This window comes from Pteropus vampyrus, unplaced genomic scaffold (assembly GCF_000151845.1).
Source record: "Pteropus vampyrus isolate Shadow unplaced genomic scaffold, Pvam_2.0 Scaffold25, whole genome shotgun sequence".
Taxonomy (NCBI): Eukaryota; Metazoa; Chordata; class Mammalia; order Chiroptera; family Pteropodidae; genus Pteropus; species Pteropus vampyrus.
Genome location: NW_011888806.1, coordinates 6,862,147 through 6,878,476, shown reverse-complemented (window position 1 = coordinate 6,878,476; position 16,330 = coordinate 6,862,147). Strand labels below are relative to the sequence as shown.

At 31.4% G+C, this 16,330-nt stretch overlaps 1 protein-coding gene across 1 annotated transcript in view; it reads left to right on the top strand.

The window, feature by feature from the left end:
• The window catches only part of CCSER1 (coiled-coil serine rich protein 1), a 1,102,883-nt gene that overhangs the window by 188,500 nt on the left and 898,053 nt on the right, over positions 1-16,330 (top strand). Inside the window, exon 5 of the mRNA XM_011356283.1 lies at positions 3,833-3,953. Coding sequence (XP_011354585.1) covers positions 3,833-3,953 — 121 coding nt within the window. The remainder of the gene's footprint in view (positions 1-3,832; positions 3,954-16,330) is intronic.

The following is a 16,330-nucleotide window of genomic DNA, read 5'->3' as shown; positions in this document are numbered from 1 at the left end:
TGTGAACATTAATTAAAATATATTGCTTTCTTAGTGCTTTAGAATGGTTTTTATACATTAAAAGACCAAAGAAAGATAGAAGTTCAGTAATTAAATGAAATATTTTTGATGTGTCAAAATGAAGAAAAAGACTGCAACTTAAAATTTCTATGTTTAGGTTTTACATCTCCATTTATTATGAGTCAGAAATAATCATTTTGTAGAATACAGTAATGTGGAGAGTCATTTCATGGAATAGCACATTCTTTGAGGTCTATTGAAAGGTTACATGACAAAGTAAGACTAAATTTTAGAACTAGAAATGATTTCTACTCTGCCCCAATAACTGTGGATTTTTGACTTAGGGGTCCTAGAAGGTTTGATCATTTTTGGTGTTCATATACATATAAATACCTAAAAATATTTTTTTTTGTTTTGAAAAATCTGTACTTCCCTTTTATTATTACATTTACTTTTTTGAAATTATAAACTTCTCTATTATTTATTTGCCTAACTTGCATTTATTACACTAATTCTTGTGATAAATGAAATGAGTGTAATTTAATTTGAACAATATATAAAGGCTCAGCCATTTACATGGAGCACTCAACCATCCAATATTAGACAAGTCCATTAATTGTCACTTTTTCAAAGACCAATTAATGGGGCTATTTTCTTATTGACCTACTTATTCATTGTTTTTTGTTTTTTGTTTTTTTTTAACTCCATATACCTTTGAATGCAATGTCAATTGCCCAGCCTCTAGATCATAAAAATTAAGTGGTGATATTCAAATTATCTTTAATAAACAAATGTTTCCTATTTTCTTATTCATTTAACAGCATTTTTTTTTTTTTTTGCTTAATTCTCTCTTTTTCCTTTAAAAAATAACAGCTCTTTTTTTTTCCTCAAAGAGAAGTAGATAACTGCTTTCATGTAATCTGGTCAGAAGCTTATTGCCCTAATAGTTAAGAAATATCTTTAGAAGAAGAAAACAAAGCTTCCTTAAATACATGAGGGATGGGAGACATTTCTTTCTTCCCCAGAATAGAATCCTACTATTAAGCATATTTTTTGGAACATATCAATAGTTCAATGAGTATTTATTGAATACATGAATGTTATCCCAGAAAAACAAATTAGTAATGTTCCTCTTAGTCTGTTTCTTCACTAGCAGTGATTAGGCAACAGTTGAAATTGAAAATATAATAGAGTTTTCCGCTTCCATCTGTGATGGAATTGTTTGTCATAGACTCAAAGCTCATGCCAAGAATAAGTAGAGAAAATTAAATTTAAAAGAAAAGAAAAGAAAATCTGTTTGCTTGCATTGGAGAGACAATGAGGAAACCAAGACCCCTCCTTTTTGAAAAATATTGGACATTAATTTTTGTCTCTTGAGCACCACAAGATTGTTTTAAATTCAGCTCTGCTTATAGTGGTCATCTATTTTATACCTCAGCCTCTAGCTCTGAGCAGATTAATAATTCAGCAAATATTTTTAGAGAAAAATGGAACATTGGGGCTATTTCTTACATATCTTTCTCTCTCAGATCATGGCCCCACACTTTTTGGCTGACTCGCGTGCCCCTATTGTATTTTTGTCTTTTTCATTAATGCATGATGTCGTCTTTAGTATTTGTCTCTTACTACATTGGTGAGGGAATCAATTTGTTGTATAGCTCTTAATTCTTGAAATGAATTCTTAGATCAGTGATTATAGACCTTTCATTTATAATCAACTCAGATATCACTTTCGGCATAGCAGTTTTTGTTTATTACACTTTCATTTTCACTGGTAAATTTCATACTTAGATTATCTACTTTTGTAGAATGTCACATAGTTTTATCACTGGGAGACAAGGGAACAATGTAACTACACTGTGCTTAAACTGAATAATAGATGCATAATGACCAATCATGGACAGACTGAAAGAAGCAGTATGTGTGTCACTGATTGTGATGCATATCTCTTATTTGAGCAGTGATTTGTAAACTGAAGAGCTAGTAGAGAAGTTTGTACTTTATATAATTACAATTGATGTACCATGCTAACTGAAATTTAAACCATATTTTTGGTGATGTTTGGTGTTATTTAACTAAACCATGTAACTGAAATTTATGCATATCAGAACCACGTAAAATGAGAATTGAAAAATATATATTCAATTTATTCGTGATCAGAAAAATGTAAATTAAAGTTACAATGTGATATCATTATAAACCTATAGCAATAGCTGTGGTAGGCAGAATTTTAGATGACACATGACTTTAGCCTTTGTGTAATTACTTCCACTGGGAAAATGCTAGAACTCACTACTCTAATTATGTCATGTTATGTGGCAAAAGAGATTTTGCAGATGTAATTAAGATTATTAATCAGTTGACTTTCAGGCAATCAAATTTGAGATAATCTAACCTAATCACGTGAGTCTTTTAAAAGCAGATTATTATCTGCAGCTGTTAGCAAAGAAGAAATTAGAGAGATTTGAAACATAGGAGGTCTTCAATGTGAGGGTCGTTCTCCGTTGCTGAGATAGATAACACCATTGGCCATTGACTTCTAGGATCTCAGAGTGGTCCCTGGCCAGTAGCCAGCAAGACAAAGGAGACTTGTGTCTGCAAGAAATTAAATTGTTAACTTAAATGAGCTCAGAAGTGAATTCTTCACCCACAGACTCTAGATAAGAGCAGAGCCTGGGCTGCGAACTTGACATTGGCCTTGTGGGACTCAAATCAGAGAACCTAACTGAGCCTACCTAGACTTATAACATAGAGAACTATGAGCTAATAAATGGATATTGTTTTAAGCTATTAAATTTGTGTTGATTTGTTATACAGCGATAAAAAATGAATACAATATTAAAATTTTAAAAATAAAAATATACTGACAAAACTAAGTGTTGATACAAATGCAGAACAACTGAAACTCTTATTCTGTTTGGGGGAATTCAATTTGGTAGTCAGTTGAGAAAACCGTTTGGCAATATGTACCGAAGCTGAATACAAATCATGTGAATGTCCCCTAGGAGCAATTCGTAAGTATTTTTCCAGTATGAATTTATTTGTACACCAAAAAAGAAAAGGTATGAGAAAGTTAATACACATCCGAAATAGCCCCAGACCAGAAACAATCCAAATGTTTATCACCAATAAAATGTGTGTGTATACACATGTGTGTGTGTGTGTGTGTGTGTGTGTGTGTGTGTGTGTGTGTGTGTATAGTCATATATTTATTCATTGGAAAGCTACACAGTTATAAACCACTGCTACACATGAATGAGTCTTATAAACATATATTGAATGAAATAAGCCACTCATAAAAGAGTACACCCACAAAGGAATATGATCTCATTTATATAAATGTTACAAATAGACAAAATAATCTATGGTTATATAAGTAATAGTAATGGCTGGGTTTAGAGACTATAATAGTGTTTAGGAAGGGGTACCACAGGGCACTTTAGGGTTCTAGTAATGTCCTATATATTTATCTTGATGCTGCTTAAACAGATGTGTTCACGTAGCAAAGATTAACTGTATGTGCTTTATGTATTTCTCATTCTTCAATAAAAAGCTTTTTTTTTTTTTTTTTTTAAAATGAAGGGCTATAAAATGTTGGCAACGCCTTTTTCACTGTGTGGCGTAAAGAAAGAAAAACTGCCTAAGGTCATAGAAGTAGTTGAGCGGCAAAATGTAGAGTAGAAAATGATAATTAAGGATAATTTAATGCTAATGTTTTAGTTGAATTATCACTTTTATTTGACAAAATAAAAAAGAGAAAATGGTAAAGTGAGAATAGTCAATAAATAATTTTGAGATTTACAATTAATTTTTAATTCTTTTAATGAAACAGTTTGCCGGGAGGATTCATACCACTCTGTAGTCTCCTGTGCTGCTGTGGTTCTCACTCCTTTGGAACCAACAATAGAAATGAAGAAAAGGGAAGAACTAAAATTTCCTGAACCTTCCAAACAGTAAGTTGTTCATTTGATTTTTTAGAGCTTTATAAGAATAATTAGATTACTAATCAGAATTATATTGCTCAGAAACTGTGATTTATATGAATCTGTTAATACTATATTAAGAGGACAGAAATACATTTTGTACAACATCAAAAATAATCTGTTGTCTCATGAATAATTTCTCTGTCTTCTAACTTCGTGTGTTTGAACTATATGCCATCCAAGTTTCATTTTGTTATGTTATCATAGGAACATAGGTAAGTAGTCTGAGATACTTTATTTCCTTAACCCTTTTATTGTGGATGCACTGTTCTTGGATTACTTATTTTATAGTTGTAGGCTTTTAATGGTTTAAAATGTGATCAGTTTTTAATGTGAATTTCCCAGCCTAAAATTGGTTTTTATTTTTATAAAGAATCCAAGTTATTATTTTAACTATTTTTAACAAATTATCCTAAATTAAAACTTGACACTAATGTTTTCTCATATTTTTGCTATTTAAACAGATCCAGCTTAATTTAAATTTAAATCTGATCTTATATTGAATAAAGTATAGATTTTTTTCTTATAATGGCTGAAGAGAATTAAGTTCATGATAACAAATGCAAGATATATGGACTTGAAATATCAAATAATGATGATTTTCCAGTCAAAGTAGTGCCATACTTGCTTTAAGATTAGAGACTAGGTGATGTATGTGATGTTACCAAGAATTGCTGGTTGACTACCTCATGAAGGAGGTAGTACTTACTTTGAAATACCTGCTATTTTTCCCCATTGGATAACACTGTATCATACTTGTTTGTTTCTTAATGTCTTCCTATTGAATAAGCTTCTGAAAACAGTTCTGTGGAACTAAAGTGTCTGATACTCTTTCTGAAATCAATTAGAAAATCCCTTAATGTTACATTCAATAATGTTAAATTCAAATGGAGCAATGTACATATTTGATTGCATGAAGATAGTATTAATATTCTCATTATAGAGAAAAGAATACTAACCAATTCAGAAAGTAATCATTGTAATTCAGTTTTAATATAATCTAAAAGCAAAACCAATTTAACTGCTCTTTATATAGTTTAATTTTAGCTTCCAAAAGCCATTTTTTGTCTAATAGGAGGAAAATTCTATATAATTCATTATGCGAATCGAATTATATTTGAAAACTCAAATGTATTTTTCTGCAATGTATATGAGTTTATATGTAACCTATATATTTGTAATTGGATCTTAAATTCTTTTATCTTTCAGTGAGTGTTCAAAACTGGTGAATAGTGTTATTTGCTTACAAAAAATGTCTATTTCCAGTCTTTAGCTACTTCATGAATACTCATTCTTCTTTACTGTAAGATACATGTTGAAGCAGACAGCTTTTGTAACTAGATGTCCATATTCTTCCTCTTACTCTATATCCACTCTGATATTCCTCTGTAGTCTCTGAGTGTACTTTCTTGTTTAAACATTCAACACTATTATTTGTTCATTCATGTATATTTTGTTATTGTTTTTGTTTTCTGAGTTAGAGAGATATTGGTTAAAATCTTAACTCTGTTACATATAAGGTAAACATTGGGGGCAATTTATTTAAACTCGTTGTGCTTTCCTTTCCTCATATGTTAATTGGTATGATATCAACAAACTTGTAGGGTCATTGTATTATGTGAAGTTATATTGCTAAAGGACCTGGAATCTAAAAATCCATAAAACTATTAGTTATGTTGCCCCTTCCACAGTTTTAACTATCAACATTACTGATGATTCACAGATATACTTCTCCTGAAGGCTCTTCTGAATCGAAGTCTAATATTTAAAGTTATTGACCTGACTTGTCTAAGTAGGTGTCCTACCAGAATATTATACTAAGTATGTCTAAAACTGAATTAATGACTCCTCTAGCCCCCTTAAACTTTTGATTCTTCCTGACTTCTATTTTATATAAAGCTACCATTTTTCTTTTCTTAAAATTTTGATGTTTTCTCCCTCACATCTCATGTTCAATTAGTTCTTGATTACTTGCTTAATGTCTTTATTATAGTCTTCTTACAATTTGAGCTGACCAGGAAGGCGTATACATCTCATATTCGAAATTTTTTTCATACATATATACTTATATATTTAATTGTGTTCTTAATGAAGCCATTCAAATAGTGGTGATCTATCAAATGGAGATTACATATGCCCTTCAAACCTCACATTGCTCTTTTGGAAATGAAATGATAGCTGTGAATATATGGCAAGAACATGATATAAATGCAGAGACATAGTGATTAATTCAAAACTCTTATTTGCTAATGAGAGAAGCCCTGATGCAAATTGGTTTCAGAAAAATCAGGAGTAGTGGTTGTTATCGGTAACATAATTAAAAACAATAGAAATCCAAATTTCCTCAAGTATGGTTGAGTCTGATACTCAAATGATGTCGTAAAGGTTCATTCTCTCCATCTGCATGTCTGCTCTGCTTTCTTGTCTGTAGTTTCTATTTTTAGGGAGGTTCCTCTAATGGTGACATCACTGCCTTCAGCAGCTACTGGGGCAGATTTTGATCTTTTCAATAAATCCAGTATAAAGAGATGGTTTCTCTTTCCCTTAATCAAAACAAAAGAGCTCCAGATATGAGTGTCATTGGCTTTGACTAGGTTAGCTTGTTTGACATGACTATACTGAAGCAATTACTGTGCCCAAGATTATTTGATATGATTGGCTAGAACCAAGTTATGGACAAACTCTGGAGCAGATGGTGAAGATGAGAGGGGACAGGTGATTCCACACTTGAAATATGGGTGATGTGATGAAAGAAGGCAGGGATTAATGCTACAAAGTCAAAACAATGAAAGTTTAATATAGCTGGTAATATAATCATTAATTTTAAGTCAGAATTCTTTATTATATTTAAACCATAGACATTGAAATACTACATTAAAATAAAATTATGTGTATATTTCTTCTTTTAAATGATTTTCACCTACTTAATTGTTTTTTTTTTTTTAATATTATTTGTTCCAGCTGTGCTATTGAGAAGTCATATAATTTGGTGGTTAGGAATTCAGATCTAGGGCTGGTTTTTTTTGAAACTTTCTTAACCATCGTTTGTTTCTTTTTAATGTGGGAGTTTCTTTATCTATCTTACAGTGCAATGTTTGAAACACAATAGGAAGGCAAGAATATAAAAATTTTGTAATTTTTTACAAAAAATGTTAGATTGATAACCATATCACATTTTTATGAACAGTGTTACCAAAGCCCTATGTGGGTTTAGTTCTATGTATTTTGGATTTCTCATTAGGAAAATAATAATCCCTCAATATAATACCAAGATATTACAGTGCTATAAGTTAAGACATTGCCTTTGGATACCTAATATTTCTTTTAAATTCAGGGTGGAATTATTCTTTAAGTAAAATTGTCCCTTTAATTTTATAGCTTCACACAATAAATTTATAAACCATTGAATCTTTGAAATAAAGGACTCATAGAGTCATGTAATTTAGAACTCAGCAAATCTTTTGCTAAGAAGAACTACAGTGATCTGAGTATTTGAGCTTCAGAAAATGTAAGAGTGTCCATAAGAAAGAATATGTAAGAAAATGTATTTTTTAGGGTGTTATAATCAAGAAGTTAAAATGTGTGCCTAAAAAGGTAAATCACGGGATCCCTCTCACTCTTGCCTCTAAGAGGAGACCATGCTCTGTCTGTGTAATGTTACTCCTTATTCTAATAAACTTTCCTTTTGACTCTAAATAAATAAATAAATAAAAAGTTAAATCATGGTATAAAGGCAACAGATGCTATTTATCCTATGTAAGGTATGATTGTTTAAAGTTAGGTCAGATTTATCGATATATCAGTATAAACTTATGAAAATAAACTCAGAATATGGATCTTAACAATACTATTTTATTAATATATCATTTTAGAATGTTAGAAATATTTTATGACTGAAATATTTTTATCTTGCCAACTTTTAGTCATAGTCTGGTGGTAAGTAGTCTAATTTTGACAGTTTGTTTTAAATATTCTCATGTATTTATCAGTTTTTAGACATTTTCCATAAGAAAAAAGTAGGAATTATAAATTTCTGTTAGGAATTTGCTAGAAAAAAAAGAAAGATTTTTGTTATCCAAAAAGTATACAATTTTCAGTTAATTTGATCATAAGCATAGAATGTTGGGATCCAAAATCTTTGAGCATAAGCTTTATAAATTTATAAAATCATAATATTAAAAATATGTCCACATATCCAGTTACACTTAGCATGTTACTCAAACCTCTACATTTCTCAAATAATAGTTATGTGCTAATGACTACTTCATGAAATGTACATAAAATCCAAACTCTGAAGAGAATGAAACTACTTCCATGATAGTTTTTGGGTTTTATTTTGTGCATTTATTAGAAATATGTTTGTTGAAATGCATATACTCCGTCAGTGCATACCATTATAAGTTTATAACCATAAAAGTGAATGTAAGAGAGAGAAATTATTCAATTACTTCTTTGTTCATTTCCATGTTTTTATTTTGTTTTATGTAGATAGACCTAAACTTTGTAAAGGATTTCATTTATTATTTCATTTGTGGAAATGATGCATTAACTAAACATGCTGTCATTCACTCCAGGTTCAAGGCCTCCTTGTATTGCTTCATTTTGCTGGCATCAAGAAGGGTTATTGAGCTGCTTCTGAGAGAGTGCAGATGCAGTCATTTAGTACAAAATGTCATATTTTTAAGAATGGTGAAAGCTAACCTATTTTATTCTTAGATGGTACTTAAGAACACACATTTAAAATTCTGTCAGCTCTTTTTCTTTAGTTTCATTTGAATGAATAGTGCATATTACATTTGGAAAAGTTTAAGTAGTGTCTAATGTTATCATAAAGTTGTTACACAATTTCTGTAGCTGCACAGGAGACACATCAAAGAATCCTCTTATCAGCTAATCTTCAACTCTTTTACAAATTTCAGGGGAGCGTATTTATTTATGCTTTTAGGTACATATTTACTCACTAGTTTAATCCTCAAAAATAAGTAATTCTTGAGTATTTGCTTTGTTCTTGGCACTGTGCGCAGGGCTTGGGATTTGGAGTTGAAAAGCAAGTGCTTTCTCTTATAAACTTAAGAGTGTAGTCAGGGGAGCCACACATTAATCGCATCAAAAAATCCAAGATTGTAGATATGACAATGGCTACAGTGTAGCAGTATATCATGTTATAAGGGCTTCAGTGTGGGGCTTTAACATAGCCAAAGAGTTCAGGGAAAACTTCTCTGAGGAAGTAACTCTTCAACTAAGATCTGAAGGATATTAGTTTACCAAGTGAAAAAGCAAAGGAAAATTTTACCAGCTCCGAGAACAGCTTGTTCAAATACTCTGTGAAGGCTGGGAGGAGGGAGAAATTGAAAGAAGGCTGGTAGAAGTAAAAAGAAGCCAAAAACGTATTTTTAACCAGGCCCCAGGTTACATGCCTTGTTCTGCTATGAACATTCATGGGCTCCTGGAGCTGGCGTGAGATTTTTCTGGAAGTGGGATGGCAGGATTATAAGGTACATACATTTTTCAGTTTAACAGACAATGCTAAGCCATTCCCCAGGAGCACTCATTGTCCACACCCTTGCCCACAATTAGCCTTCTAAAACTTTATACTTGCCCTAATCTTATGGGTGCAGACTGGAATCTCATTGTGGTTTTCATTTGCACTGACTTATTTCTAGTGATGTTGAGTATCTTTAGAAATGTTTATTGGACATTTGTGTTTTCTGTTCCATAAGTTGCCTATTCATATCTTTTGTCTATTTCTTTATTGGGAAATTGTCTTTCCTCATATTAATTTGGAATTCTTTGTATATTCTGATTTCTAAATTGAGTTGCTCTGTGCGTTGCAGAACTTTTTTCCAGTTTGTGGGGTATCTTTTAATAAGTTGTGACTTTTAATCAACAGAATTTTTATTTGAAAAAAGGAAATTGAAGCATGACTATGATAAATATCGATACTAGTGTGAATATGAAACAGCACTCTTCCCATGAGGGTTTTCAAAAGAAATGGTACCTGTTTTATGAATTTGGTCAATTGAAAGGTAATAGTCGTGAGAGGGGTTAAGTGAAGAGACTTCTGTGAAGAGAGCTGTTGCCTAAGTGTGAGTCCCCTCAATAGCTTTTAGAGGAGAAGTTAGAGTTGGGAAGAGTCACCTTCTGATCTCAAGCCTAATGAAGGGTCTTCAAGGGAATCATTCAGAGTTTCAAATGTGTTCTCTGCACTTGGAAACACAAAGGACAGGTGCTGATTTATGCCTGAGATAAAGGAAGGAGACCATGGACTAGAATCTGACACCTGTCCAGAAAATCTAGAGGGTAAAGATGGGCTGGCCAGCTGTGAAAATGCACCATCTTGAACTCCCTGAGCTGCCCAGGGAGGCTGCAGTGTTTTTTTTCTGAACTATCTGGAGGACAAGGAGACTCAGGAAATAAAGGCAAAGGATGTCCGTCCACCTACAATAAGAAAACTGGAGGAGTTGGCCCAGAAGGCACTGAAGAAAGCACTTGTGAGCCTGTTTGCTAGGCCCTTGAGCCAAGTAAAACCTGCTTAAAACTCTTCTGACAGACTGAGTGCCCCTCAGGCTGAGGAAGCTTATGTTGCAGGACCCTCACTTATACCGGGGCCCTTCACAAGGCCCTAGAAGGGATCCTGGTATTTTGTTTTACTTTTGCTTACTAATGTGTTATTATTATTATTATTATTTTTAATGATACCTCCAGAATGTAAACTTCAGGCTTCACAAAACCTGGATCTGTCTCTTAGTATCACTGGCCTTTTACTAGGCATTCAGGATTCTTGCTGTGGCTTCTACACTTGAGAGAACTGAGGTATGTGTTTTCTCTGATTGTGCCACAAGGTAAGAGTTCCAAAGAGCTATGGGTTCCCAGTGACCAGGAGCCTGACCTCCAGCTCCCACCATGCTTGGAATTCCTGGCTCAGATGGCCCTCAGTCCTTCCTCTCGGGTGTCCTACCCACAACCCAGGGGGCTGCAAAGGAACAGCCAATTACTGGTAGTTGTGGACAGACCTTAGAAAAGCGCTGGGGCATTCACCCTCTGGCCTGATTGATGTCATCTGTGAGAGGATCCTTCTGTGTTTCATAGTATCTGTTCACCTAAATGGCAGATGTGCTCTCATCAGTCACTTGTGTGTTAAATTTGAAAAAAAGACAAAATAGTTGACTGTTTTCAGACTTCATGTGTTACTCGTGAACCAGAGGATTTTAATACCAAATAAATAAATAAAACTTTCCAGAGAAACCTCTCCCCTCAAGTGTCGTTATTTGGTATTTTCTTTGTTGTTTATTGCTCCTTAGTGAGCCATAATATCTCGTTCCTTGTGCAGACAACCTGTCAAGTCAAGAAATCCTATTGTACTATTTGCGTTGGGTTTGACAATCCTTCTTTGTACGTTGAACACACTAATGCTGTTTTTTTAGATGAGTTGGGACAGCCTTGATAAGTTGACTGACGTGTTTCAGTTCACTGGCGCGGTACAGTACCATTGTACTCGTTAGAGTGTGCTATAAATACAATTTATCAGACTGCTGAAAAAGACTGCAGGTGCATTGTTGTGAAAGTACACAGATAAAATGGTACTAGCTTTCAACTGCTTCTGCTAACAGTGTCACAGAAAAGTTTTGTTTTCAGATAAACGAAATATTTCATTTGAATTCTATAATAAATATAGATAGTAGCACAAATCATTTAATAACACTATAATATACTAATTATCCAATATTAAATTTGTTTTTCTCCTACCAGAGGAGAGAGATTAGTAGAGAAATTAAAAACTTTAAAATCTTACATATCTCTACTTAGCAGCCAGAAGATGTGTAGAGCATATTATTAATTTTATTGAAATCAAGTATCCTTATTGATAAAATAAGGACCATAGCACCTGATTTGTAAGGTTGTTTTAAGTGTTCAATGTTTAATGTAAAACAGGTAGAATAATTTTGGGCACAAAGAATAGAAACAATAAAAAGTAACTGATTTACTGTCTCTTGTATGAGGAAATTGAGAATGGGGAAGAGGTCTGTAAAAATACATGATGTTCCATGACATTTCTGATTTTAGATTTTCCTCAAGTTTACCTACTTATAATTATCTGCTTATTTCTAAAGGAAGTGTTATCTTTTTTTATCTGCTAGATTTGAGTCTCTTTTAACACAAATTGGCTTCTTAAAATCTTCTCTAATACTTCTATAATAACTAGTAGTTAGTAAAAAAAATACTGGTGTCTTGATTTTTTTTGAAGTAAAATGTATTATCTTTGATTTAAAAAGTAGAATCAACCATGATACTTGTCTGACACTATCAAAATGAAAATGAAGTTAAGTTTGATTAATGCATAGCCACTATTAATATTTCAATATTAACACAGTAAATATTTGTATAATTAATATTTGAAGATGTCACATTGAATTCAAACTAATTTTATTATAGAGATTGTGAAGAAAGATCTCTGAACTAGGAGTCTGGAAACCTGACTCCCATATCTGGAACAGGGCAAGGATGTTTGTATTTCTCAACTATAGTTCTCTGTAAAATAAACATTCACAGAGAATTTCTAAGGAGTAAAACTGGAGGACAGTATGTTGTAAATTGTGAAGGAGCCTACTTTGTTGTTTTTTAGAGGAATCTGTAACAAACGTTCATGAATATTCTCAAATCTCTTTGAATTAAAGAATCCTCATGATTGATGGAAAAATTAAGGTACTTGTAGGCTAATTGACACCTGTGCACTCCTATAATATTTGAATACCCCTATTGTGGTACTTATTACATAAAAATATCATTGCCTGTATTCTGTGTTGTCTCTCACAAGACACTGAAGACAGGTATTATTTAAAGACAGATATTTTCTATCAATCTTTTTTTTTTTTCCATCTCTGATGCTTAGCACAAAATTCTTTATGTTGTAGGCACTGGATTATTTGTTGAATTTATAAATATATTGTTTTAATAATATGTTTATTTAATAACTCTTATATAGCTCATGTTAAGTGTCAAACATTAGTCTACGCTTTACAAATATTAACTCATTTAATCCTTTCAACTATGTTATGTGCTATTATAATCCCCAGGCTTTTGCACCTGAGGAAACCAAGGTACACAGAGATTAAAAACTTGTCCAAGATGACCCTTTAAAAAATAATAAATTATACTTTCTTTTCAATTATTTTAATTACTAAATGTTGAACCTGACACACTAGACAATCATTCATTTTTAGTTTCATATTTAGTTCTTTTTATAGGCTTTCACAACCTAAAAATATGGATGTCATTATAAACCAATAATGCAAAAGATGATTAGCATTTGCAAATCAACAAAATAAATAGAATTTAAGTAAGAAAATTTTTCACTGTTGATTATCACGATCAATCAGTACCTCTTTATTTGTGCATATATTTCTACTCAAATGAGCCAGAAAGAAAATAAGACTTTTTTTTTAATGTTTTTTTTCCTTCTTAGTGTCATTCATTTTACTAGCTACTTTTTAATACTTTTTTTGTTGTTTAGGTTCTGTTTTTTTACATTTCTTTGGAAAATAATTTTTATTAAATACATATCAAAAAGGTTAAAATTACATTTTTTTCAAGAAATAAAAAGAAACAAATGAATTTAGAGAATATTTAAGATGGAAAAAATGGTGTTCTATCCAAGCAATGTATCCATGTAAAATATCACATGCTTTAAGTGATGTCATAATACAGTGCATTAAATAAAGCATTGTTAATAGAATTTAAATATTTACTCTTTTAAAAGTTATTGAATGACTTTTACGTTTTTACAGAATTCATCTTAGTATTTTCTTTGTAATTTGGGACCAGAAATAATGTCATGTTCATGGTTCTGTCTGGCTTTAAAAGGTATAATGAAGATCTACAAGGAAGACTACAAAGATAGATTATGGTATAAGGATGGAGTATGTAACAGTCAATGGATGTTGCAGGCTTCTTGTCACTGACATTTTTATGTGACTATATCGTATGAATGATGTAGGTGCATTTAGTTAGCTAGGACCCAGAGGTTTCAGGACCCAATCAATGATCTTTAAAAATCTCTTCCAATCTAGAGAATCTGTTTCAAACATAATCAACTTCATTTTTAAAAATTATTATTATTCAAGTCAAAGTATTTTATATTTCTTTGATTTAAAATATTATATTTAGCTTAACACCAGATATATATAATATAATTATCAATTACAAATTACATAATTATAATTTTTATTATTTTATTTTACAGAAACTAATGTATAAGAAAAGATTTTTAAAGGTGCTGGGTTTTTATATCAAATGTTTTTATTTGTACTTTATTTGTATTGCCTATGTGTTGATACATTCTATATCAGTTATGATTTCACTATAAGGCCGACCCCCTCCCACTTCATACACTCTTATTATAAGGAGCTGGTACCTCTCGTTTTTGTCTGTAATTTGAATTAAGAAAGTTAAATATAAAAAAATTATATCGCACTTTTGGGATATTTTTAAAATTAGGATGATGCTAAATTTTTATCTACATGCCCTATAAAATGTATATGGTACTTTCTATGTAATAGTTCATTATACTTTATTAAAATGAATTCACTTGTAATCCCTTTTTATGTGGGGTGTCAAGAAATTAGGAAACAAAGTTCTAAAATGTCAAAGATTTGACACTCAAAGTTTAAATAAAGAAATAGCTGTGCCATATTGTAGAAAGAAAATAAGCTAAAATATATAAACTGAGATTACAGACTCAGCTCTTTTCATAATTTGAATGTATGACCTTAAGTAATTTGATTTCTTTGTTCTTATCTCCTCTTTAAAATTAAGCACTTAAAATAAATATTTTCTCAGGCCCTGTGATCTCTTATTCTGACATTCTAAGTTGCCATTTTAATATTTAATATTTCTTTGTGCTATGTAACTTCAAAAATTGATGAAATAAGCAATATGAATTACATATTGGTGAATTTATAATAATTTTGTATTTTTAAACATTTCTGTAATTTAAAATTTATTCTGTTTACATCAAGCTATAAACTCCTGTGTCTTCTGAACTAAAACCTATCACATTCCAGATGGAAATTTAAACATTTTTCCTCTCTTAGTAACACATTATGTTTCAGTATGTTCTAATTTTCTTATTCCATCCCATTATAAGCTGATTGACTGAATAATATCGAGGACTAAATTAAGTGTAAATGCCAAAAATCAATATTAGACTAATGAGGTTCACAGAATTATATGTTTATACTCGTTTTCTCCTATGTGTATCATTTTTCTTACATTATAAATAACTATATAAGTAATCTCATACTTAATCATCTACTCAGGGTGGGGTAATATAGTAAAGATGGAGAAGTAATTTCTTTTTTTTTTTTCTGTTTTGCCATTTGTTTGAGATTCATATATTTCAGAAAAAATATGCTCTTTAACTAAAAGAATCCTGAAATTATTGCATTATATTGAACTGTGTACATATGCTTTATTATTTAATTGGAATAAGAAACAAATTAGAATTTAAAAGTGAATGGAAGTTTACTATCAGAAAATTGATAATTTTCAAAAATATAATGGAAGTAGCTCACTGAAAGCAATTTTATTATTTAGATTTAATGTAGTTTCCATATATTTTGCATCATTAATTACTTGGCGGTTTAAAACTTTTTGCATGGTAAATTAATGTGCCACAAAGAAATATATGTATTTCTTCTTTTAGGGGGAAAACAAGAATGGTTAGTTACAGCTACCGTACTATTATCTCAATTATTGATCACATTTTCTTCTATAGTTGACCTGGAAGGGAAAAAAATTATTAGAAGCTACTTAAAGATTCCTGAAAGAAATTGGAAATTATTTATTTCACTGATCACCATGATGGGCTTGGGAATATTATAACAGAATATTATAAATTCTTTTACAGTTTTTGTCTTCTTAACAAGGCTGACAAAGCTTTAATTGTCCTTTGATCACTCACATTTTATGGAGAACTAGTTTGTAATTGCTTCAGTGCACCATTCAGAGGAAACTGAGAACACAAAAGTTAAAAAGCAAACTAGATGCTTTGCCAGGTGGTATTGAACACATTGGTATCTAACCATTGTCTTGGGTAACTTCGTTGAGTTGATGGATCGATTTATGGTTTGTCTGTGTTGCCCCAGGAAAGAGAGTTTGGTTCCAGTTTTACTTATCCTCCATTTCAGTATTAATACAGTGGACGATCTCTCAGAAGATATTATTTAAATTTCAAGAAGGCAGAGACACTTATGTGCATTTCCTGTTAATCATTACTCTTAGATTATAAATGACAGATACTCAACTCAGAAAGATCTTAAGGATGAAACCAAAACCAAACAAAAAGTTGC